Source organism: Frankliniella occidentalis, unplaced genomic scaffold (assembly GCF_000697945.3).
Source record: "Frankliniella occidentalis isolate FOCC.00 unplaced genomic scaffold, Focc_3.1 Scaffold14, whole genome shotgun sequence".
NCBI classification, from domain to species: Eukaryota; Metazoa; Arthropoda; class Insecta; order Thysanoptera; family Thripidae; genus Frankliniella; species Frankliniella occidentalis.
The window spans coordinates 3097405-3106319 of record NW_026267144.1 but is presented as its reverse complement, the minus strand read 5'-3'; the positions used below and the strand labels follow the sequence as shown (position 1 = coordinate 3106319).

Here is an 8915-nt window from a genome sequence, read left to right as displayed (position 1 = left end):
GGCGTCGCCTCCAATCATTCCATCTCTATAGTGAGCCGTCGAAGGGTTGGGGAATTTCTCTCAAGATCCCTTTGAAAACTAAAGTATTAAATGACGTCGAAATTGGATTTCGTCGACGAAAAAATGTTTTTGTTTCTCAACTCAGCTCTGGATGCACATTCTATACTTCAGCAAAATCACTAGCCATTCACCATGGTCTATTAAAACACATCTCTGCCACCATTCTTTAAAATTCACACTGTCATCCGAACGGAAAGTTCTCACTTGGTTTTCCTTAAATTATAGATGTTCAGTGAAACTCGTATTCTTTCCATGTTTCAGCCGTTTTCCAGAAAAAAAGGAACGTAAACACAGACAGAAAAACTTACGACAGAGATATCGCCTGACCCCCATCGACTTGAGACTGAGCTTCGTTCAGCGATAAATTCAGGTGTACACGAATTTGTCTGTGTTTTCTATATAATATCCTGACTTTTCTTCAGATTTTTCCTATTTTTTCCGAATTTCCCCATGATTTTTTTCTGATTTTTCCTGAATTTTGAGGAGGGTTGTTTAAAAAAGTTTGAGGGCGCGTCGGATACAATGCTGTACTACTTACGGCACGCCGCCGACGTAGAGCGGCAGGTCGAGGTTGAGCTCGTTGAGGGGCGCGCCGCTGAGGCCGCGCACCACGGTGCCGTTGTCCAGCTGCAGGCTGCCGGCGCGGTCCGTCCGGCTGATACGCACCGAGTGCCACACGCCCGGCTCCACCACCTCCTCCGACCTGCAACAGAGCGACCACGGTCAGCCCCGCCCCAGGTGGTAGACGACTCGGACACATATGGAGTACACCCGCCGCCGCCGGCGCCCGCACTCACACTATCCTGGCAGGCCCGCTGCCCAGGTCGAAGCGGAAGTCGACGCGGCCGGCGTGCAGGCTGAGCGCGATGAAGTCGCCGCGACCCGCCGAGTTGAGCCGCTGGCCGTCGTACAGCAGCGCGCCGTCCGGCACCCGCGTCATGAACCACAGCTCGAGGGAGAAGGCGCGGCCCACGCCCTCCATCCGCGGCAGCGTCACGTAGCTGTGCCCGTCCAGCACCGGCACGGCCGGCTCCAGCTCCAGGTCATCGGCTGACGAGAAATGAGAGGATTTCAATTTTCCAGAGAAGGGTTATCGGAAAAAAATGACAATTGATTTTCTTTTAATTTGTTAATTTTTTGAAACATTCTCTTACCAATTTGGCAGGTCTTGCCTCGGCGCCCCGGCAGGCAGTGGCAGGTGAAGCCCCCGGCGGGCAGCGACTCGCAGGTGGAGCCCGTCGAGCAGGGGCTGGCCAGGCACGCGTCCACGGCCGCCTCGCAGAGGAGCCCTGGCGCGGCGGAGGAGGAACACGTTAGTCACCTGGTCATACTTGGCCCCTGACCCTCACCGCCGCTGGCGTTCGTGCTCACCGGTGTAGTTGAGCGGGCACTCGCACTTGAAGGCGTTGAGCGCGTTGAGCGAGTGGCACAGCCCGCCGTGGCGGCAGGGTTGAGCCGAGCAGGGGTCGCCGCCGCACTGGCCGACGGCGGAGTACGCCACGGCGCTGTCCAGGTCGATGCGCCGGGTCCCCAGCGTCATCCGCCGGATGCAGCCCGTGAAGCCGAGGGAGGTGCCGATGTTCTCCCACACCCTGCGGAGCACGAAAACACTCAGAGAGGTGTACGACGGCGACAGGACGGTCGCGCGTGACGGCAGACCTCACCTGACGCAACGGCCTTACCTGGAGTGGTTGCTGGGCACGCCGCCCACCCAGGTGGTCGGGCTGAGGTCCAGCGACCGCAGCGAGCCCTGCGACTGCCCCGTCACGTCGGCGTCGTCGTCCACCGACAGCATGCCGTCGCGGTGGTAGCGCTTGGCCGACACCCGGTGCGGGGCGTGCAGCGTGAGGCGCGAGCCCGAGCGCAGCACCACCGTCCCGGAGCCCAGGTTGTAGCGGAACTCGACGTAGCCGCCGACGAGCGCGAGCGACACGAAGTCCCCGGACCCGTCGTCGTGCTGCTGCGCGTAGAGCAGCAGGCCGTCGGGCGAGAAGCTCAGGAACTCGACGTTCACCGAGAGCGCGATGGGGCTCCCCTCGATGCGCGACAGCCGCACCCAGCTCTCGCCGGCGAACGACAGCCCGCTGACGGTGGCGTTGCTCTCGCAGGGCTCGCCGTTGCACAGGCAGGTGAACGAGTCCAGCGGGCCCTCCACGCACACGGCGCCGCGCTGCTCGCACGGCGAGGACAGGCACGCCGAGGTGGGCGCCGCGGTGCTGGCGGGCGCAGGGCAGTCGCTGCGGCTGTGGCCGGCCGCGGTGGGCGGCTCGATGCAGGCGCAGGAGCCCAGCAGGCAGTGCGAGTGCTGGACGCCGCAGTCGGCCGACGAGGTGCAGGGGTCGCCGAGCAGTGTGGGCGGCGCGGCGGGCGGCGGCGCGGGCGTGGGCAGCCACCCCGGCGGCACTCCCTCCAGGTCGCCGTCGGGGAGCGTGCCGTTGAGGAGGTCGCTGGAGGCCGCCGCCAGCGAGTGGATCACGTCCACCTCGCGGCTGTCGCCGCCGGCGCCCTCCGCGTCCACCGCGTCCCCGTCCGCCTCCGCCTCGCCGCTGCGGTTGGCCGCCGAGTAGTAGTAGCGGTTCTGCGAGTGGCGCGGGTCGAGCGGCGGCGGCGCCGACAGCCCCAGGTGGCGCGTGGACTTGTAGGACGCGCCGCCGGTCATGCCAGGCCCGGGCCCGGGCTCCGTGAAGCGGTGCAAAGTGGAGCGCTTGAGCGGCCGCTCCGTCGCCGGGCCGCCCACGTTGGAGCCGGGGACACCTGCGGCAGCCGGGGGGTGTAAGCGGTCGGTGGAGGTGGAGGCGGTCACCCTCCTCGCGCTCGAGGACGCGCCGGAGTACTCACCCGGGCCGCAGCCGGCGGGGGACAGCACGTGGCCGGGCGCCACACACTCCTCGCACTTCTCGCCCTGGACGCCGGGCCGGCACACGCAGCGCCCCGTCATCTGCTCGCAGTCGTCGCGCACCGCGCCCCACTTGTGGCACTGGCAGGCTGCAAGGCAAAGCAATCACAATCATCACGACGTCGCAGGCGAGTAGCCTCACAACCTCAGAGATCGGGCCGACGACACTCACGCAGGCATCCGACGGACGGGTTGCCGTGGTCGCGGACCTTCTGAAGGCCCCAGTAGGCGGGCTCGCAGCGGTCGCACTTCTCGCCGCCGACGCCCGTCTTGCAGACACACGCGTCCGTGTCCGCGTCGCAGGCGTCGCTCACGGCGCCCAGCTTGTTGCAGCCGCACATCTTGGGGCAGCCCTCGCCGTCCGGACCGTCGGCCAGGGTCCGCCCGTCGGGGCAGCAGCCGTACCAGGACTCCTCGCAGGACACGTGCTGCCTGTACGAGCCGGCTGCAATGGAAGGATAAGAGTCAAGATTTTTAAGGTCCGGATTTTTTTTTCTGGTAAAACTTGAAAACCTAAAATTTCTAAGGACATAATTAACACATTTAAAAGAATTTCGTAAGAAATATCCCGAAAATTCCCTTTCTGGAAACTTGAAATGTCTACTTCAGCGTCACCCAGCATCACGTTGTCCACAGGTACGGAGCGCTTGTACTCACTCTTGGGGCAGCAGCGTGCAAAGTGCGGCGTGGTGTGGCAGTAGGAGCCGCGCGGACAGTCCTGGCGCTGCGGCCCGGCGCCGCAGTCCAGCTCGCCACCCGAGGCGGTGTCGCGGAGTGGATCGGCCTGGCCCCCGCACGGCTTCACCTCCAGTCCTGGAGGAGTAATAATAAACGAAATTAAATAACTTTATTCTTGCGAGAGGGACAACAAGTTGGTGATTTGGCGCTCGCGCTGTCGTCGCTCACCCTTGCAGAGGTCCATGGGGCGCAGGCGCAGCTCCTCCTGGCGCTGGCAGCCCTCGCGCTTCATGTCGCACAGGCTCGGGTACATGCGCTGGTTGGAGGCGCACACGGGGCCCTGCGGCCCGGCGTTGAGCCACAGCGCCGCGCCGCAGTCGAAGACGCACGAGCAGCGCGGGAAGCCGTCCGTGCCCAGCTCGCACGTCGCGTCGTAGTCGCAGCGGATGTCCTTGCAGGCCTCGGCGCGCTCCGCCGTCCCGCCCGTCACGTGCTGCGCGTCCTTGCGCCCCGGCTGCAGCACCTTGCCGTGCGACGCCTCCGTCAGCTTGGCGGACTGGTTGGCCATGTGCGGCGGCACGGTGGCGGCTGCAGAGAGCGACAGGGGTCAGTAGGCGGTACCGGCGCGCGACAATGTCCGACGAGGCGGCTTTTACAAGCAGTTTAAAGGCCGACGATTCGCCGAAATGATCCTTTTTTTTTGAAAATTAAATCTGAAGACGACCTACCCTGCCTAGGGCACGCTGCTACTACTCACTGTGCTCGCCGAAGCGCTCGAGGCAGTCGCCGTAGAACAGGACGGTGATGGGCGGCTCCGGGTGGCGCTGGCACGACGTCCTCTTGAGGGCGCACTCGCTCGGGTACGTGACCCTGTCCGAGCCGCACACCGCCTCCCTGACGGCGACCGCGCCGGGCGGCGACGGCCCGCCCTCCTGCGCGCCGCAGCTGGCCTCGCACACGCACGCGCCCTCCACGCACGCCGCGCCCTCCTGGCACGTCACGTCCCGGCACGAGTCTAGGTGAAGGACGACGAGAGATTAGAGAGAGAAAATGAAAAGAAAAGGCGAAGAGGGACTGCAGTCGTCGTCGGCGCGCGCGCTTACCGCAGTCACCCCGGTAGGCCACCGCCACGTTCCTGCCTTCCTTGCAGCCCTCGCGGCGCATGGCGCACTCGTTGTCGTAGGTCACGCCGTCAGAACCGCACACCGGGCTGTGCTCCTGCTCCGCCTGCGACGCAAACCAGTCAGTTTAATACAGGTTTTATACGAGATGGCACACCACAAGCAAAATAAATGAAGGGGGTCTGTGAACCACCCTGTTATTTTAACAAAGGAGAAGGATTTTTCTCAAAACATCTCTCAAAGAGTTAAAACTTACAGGTGCGCTGCAGTCAGGGCACACGCACTGGCCCTCGCCGGTGGCGTCCGTCTCGCAGGTGGCGTGCGGGCCGCAGGAGCGGTTCTCGCAGCTGCAGAGGCCCTGGTGCGCGACGCGCACGTCCAGGCGGCGCTGGCAGTTCTCGAGGCGCAGCCGGCACTCGTTGCCGTACGAGACGCCGTCCGAGCCGCACACGGGCTGGAAGGTGAGCGGGCAGCGCGGGCAGACGCAGCGCGGCGCGCCGTGCCGGGGCACGCACTCGCCGCCGTGCGAGCACGCGTGCGCACTGCACGGGCCGTCCACGCCTGCGGGGCAGAACGGTACACTGTGTAATGACGGCACTTCAAAAACGTGAATTTTTTTTTTTTAATTGTTTTGAAAATTTACTAGTTTTTTTGAAATTGTTCAAATTTTGGGCAGATGGTGAACATTTTAACAACATGCTTAGGGAAAGGGAAAGGAATAACGTCCGTATTTCTCAGATTTATTTGGCAACTGCAGTTTGGCGCCTGCGAGACTCGGGGTAGGCTAGCCCGCAGTACTCGCATGCATTGCAGGCAAGATGTTGCCTACCTACCAGGCGCTATGAGAGCCTGCAGTGGCTCAGGCCAGACGGATTTAAACAGGAGAATGGCGGACGTACTTTCAAAGCGATCCATTATTACATTGTGAAAAATGAAGTAGTCAATTTTCAAAATTTTTGTAATCTCGAATAATAAGTTGTAAATTTTTTACTCGCCAATGGATTTTAAGACCGTACTGCACGTATTTTAACGATCACCAATTGTAATTTTACAACTTGCGTCAAGGAAAATCTTCCTGTAAACCTTTCTACTATTTTTTTTACAATAAGTTAACTGACCGCAGGATCCGGTGTAGGCGACAGTGACGTTGGCGCGGGCGAGGCAGGCCTGCCGGGTGAGGTGGCAGGCCGAGTCGTAGGTGCGTCCGTCCGAGCCGCACACGGGCCGCACGACGAGCTCGCACTCGGGCGGGCACTCGCAGCGCGCCACGCCGTCGCGGCCCACGGCGCACACCTGGCCGTGCGCGCACGCGCCGGGCGCCCCCGGTGACGCGAGCAGGCCCGCGCAGGGGTTCTCGCCGGCCGTGCACCGGCCGCGGTACACGATGCGCAGCTCGCGCCGCGTGCGGCAGCCCTCGCGCCGCAGCCGGCACGTGTTGGCGTACGTGCGGCCGTCCGAGCCGCACACGGGCGAGAACTCGTCCGGGCACACCTCGTCGCAGCGGCACTCGGGCTGGCGGTCCTCGCCCAGCGCGCACACGCGCGGCTCCGGGCACTCCATCTCGGCGCACGGGTCTGCAAAGCAAACGGAAATAAATAACCTACACAGTTAACGAAGCAAAGTGCAATATCCTTCGTACTTACGAAGGATTTGGCATTTTGCTTTCCTAAGGTTTTAACAGTGTAAAAAAGTTTCGGACTAAAAATTAAAAACAATGCATGAATAAAGTATAAACAAATTTTTAAATGCCTGTTAGCGGATGATAAACGCTATAAGTCATCTGCTTTCACGTTAACGTTTACGTTATTTTACTCGCATTTCGAATTTTTACCGTGCTTTTTGTACTTTCGCAGTGTCTGACAGACAAAGTGAGTCCTGTCCTATTTTGTTTTTTTACAGGAGCTGTGGGCCGGCGTGGCCCGTCGGCCCGTGACCTGGTTCGCGGGTCGTGCTACGCCGCCGCTCCGCCTTCAAGAGAGTGTTGCCGTGGTTATCGCCCTCCCCTATCAAGTGGTAACCGCCCCCTGCGCCGAGCAGCCCTCGGCCAGCTGATCGTAAACACGTACACCACAGACTTACAGCGCACGGTTACGGTAACGGGTTCGAAAGGAGACAGAGCAGAGGGGAGGGCTGCTCGGGAGGTGCGGCGTCGTGGCAGGTGATACGAGATGGAGACGTACAGTATATTCTGTGGGGCGGCGTTGGATTCGCGAGCCGCCGCCCTACTCGTATCAGTGCCCCCCCCACCCAACCCCCGACCGAGGCCGCATTCATACATACTTGACACATCTGGTGCCCTCGCCCCGGAGCCCCCTCCCCTCGCCACCCACTACCCCGCACGCCTGGAGGAAGGGACGCTGTGGAATTTCATGAACTCTGTCTCGCTGCGCCGTGTCGCTATCCGAGTAGTTCAATATTGCGTTACGTTTTCATGAGAGGAGCGAACCTTGAGACCAACGAAAAAAAAAGAAAGAATTGGGCGGGAGGGCCGCGCAACGGGGAAATACAGACAGGAAAGCCAGGCTGTAAAGTGCGGCGAGGGAAAGCCGAGAGAAGTAAGCGACAAAAGAGAGGGAAAAGGGGATTAGTCCGCGGGAGATTTCATCGCGATAGTTCGTTATAAAACTCGACGGCCCAGTGGCTTACCGCATGGCCCCTTAAACTTGACGCGAATGTCCTTGTTCTGCGCGCAGGCCGCCTTCATGAGGTCGCAGTGGTCAGCGTACTCCTGCAGGTCCGTGCCGCAGACGGGCTCGCCGACGGCCTCGCCGATGTTGCACGTCCGCGGGCACTCGCAGAAGGCCGACAGCCCGTCCACCGACACGACGCAGTTGGCGCCCACCTGGCACACCTTGTCGCGGCACGGGTCTGGGTTCTCTGCAACAAGGAAACATGAAGGACTAACGTTAGGTCCTTGTTCAAAAGGAAAAGACATTTGTTTCAAACTTTTTTTTATCGTGAAACAAGGGTAATCCCACAGCGGCCAACGCTTCGTCACAATCGCAAATCAAAAAGGAGGATGCGGGAAAAAAAAGGGTTTTCACTTTTCCCCGTCAAGGAGGGGATGCATTAATCTTCATTACCGCGAGCGGAATCTCGGTACAAACAGGCAGACAATCGATCAATCTTGGTTTTCTACAAAAACAAAGTCTCTTCTCCCTGAACAGCAGGAGTGGCGGGCGGAATGCAAAAAGCTCGGGGGGAGAGAGAGAGAGAGAGAGAGAGAGAGAGAGAGAGCGAGAGCGAGAGAGAGAGAGATCGAAATAAATTTTATTAAGGTGCATATAAACATATAAAAGGACTATAAGTGCCGCTAGGAAATATAAAATACATGTTGGCAAGCATTGGAAAAAATTGCGGTAGTATTCAAGACGAAGCTGGTATTTGGATGTTGAGTATGTTGGACCTGGTTTTTCTGGCATTATTGACATTAAAGGTGAAGACGTATTTTTGATACTGATACATCGATTTTTCAATCTAATAATTTTAAACATATAAGCAAGATAATTCCTAAAGTTCTTTCTTTCAGACACTATCAGTATTCCTAGATCCCAGAAGTAGGCTAAGGAGTTGCATGTTCACACATTCTGGATCCAAGTAACAAACCTTATAAAAGAGTTTTGCAGTTTCTGTAGCTTACAGTGATTTAAAACAGACATTTTGGAGAAACCAGCAGCAGCAATTAAAGTGAGGAAGAAATCAGTGTTGACAAGCGATTTCCGAATCTTCGGTGGTATGTAGGAAAAATTCCTCTTTAACTGATCCAGGATGCTGAATACCTTAGAGAGGGGGGAGAGAGAGAGAGAGAACGAGAGAGAGAAGAGGAAGGGGGCGAATTTCATAGGTTTGATTACTTAAGCCAACTTTATAGTTTGGGGTCGAGGGGAACTTTATAGCATCGGTGGAGTGTGATTACATCCTTGTCTGATAGCCGGACCGAACCCACCTCGACTCTGTGCAACCCTCCCACCAGGCTGCAGCCCCCCACCCAGTTCTCCCTGGACTATTATAAGGGCCAGGGCCTTGCGGGGCGCAATCCGTGACCAATGTTAAATGACCCGTTTAGCCGCATTTCATTTGCTCTGGGATCACGGAGGGGGGACCGCTGCTGCGGGTGGGAGAAGGAGAGGGAGAAGCATGAGGAGGAGGGAGAGGGAGAG

General features: G+C 59.0%; 1 protein-coding gene across 1 annotated transcript in view; it reads right to left on the bottom strand.

Annotated features, from left to right (window-relative positions):
• Window positions 1-594: 594 nt before the first annotated feature.
• LOC113210389 (agrin-like) overlaps window positions 595-8915 on the bottom strand; it is a 242240-nt gene continuing 233919 nt past the window's right edge. Inside the window, exons 3-16 of the mRNA XM_052263849.1 lie at window positions 7402-7632; window positions 5874-6329; window positions 5012-5316; window positions 4738-4861; window positions 4392-4649; window positions 3863-4222; window positions 3614-3769; window positions 3129-3401; window positions 2899-3045; window positions 1743-2814; window positions 1432-1652; window positions 1215-1349; window positions 858-1110; window positions 595-763 (exon numbers count right to left, since the gene is read on the bottom strand). Coding sequence (XP_052119809.1) covers window positions 595-763; window positions 858-1110; window positions 1215-1349; window positions 1432-1652; window positions 1743-2814; window positions 2899-3045; window positions 3129-3401; window positions 3614-3769; window positions 3863-4222; window positions 4392-4649; window positions 4738-4861; window positions 5012-5316; window positions 5874-6329; window positions 7402-7632 — 4160 coding nt within the window. The remainder of the gene's footprint in view (window positions 764-857; window positions 1111-1214; window positions 1350-1431; window positions 1653-1742; window positions 2815-2898; window positions 3046-3128; window positions 3402-3613; window positions 3770-3862; window positions 4223-4391; window positions 4650-4737; window positions 4862-5011; window positions 5317-5873; window positions 6330-7401; window positions 7633-8915) is intronic.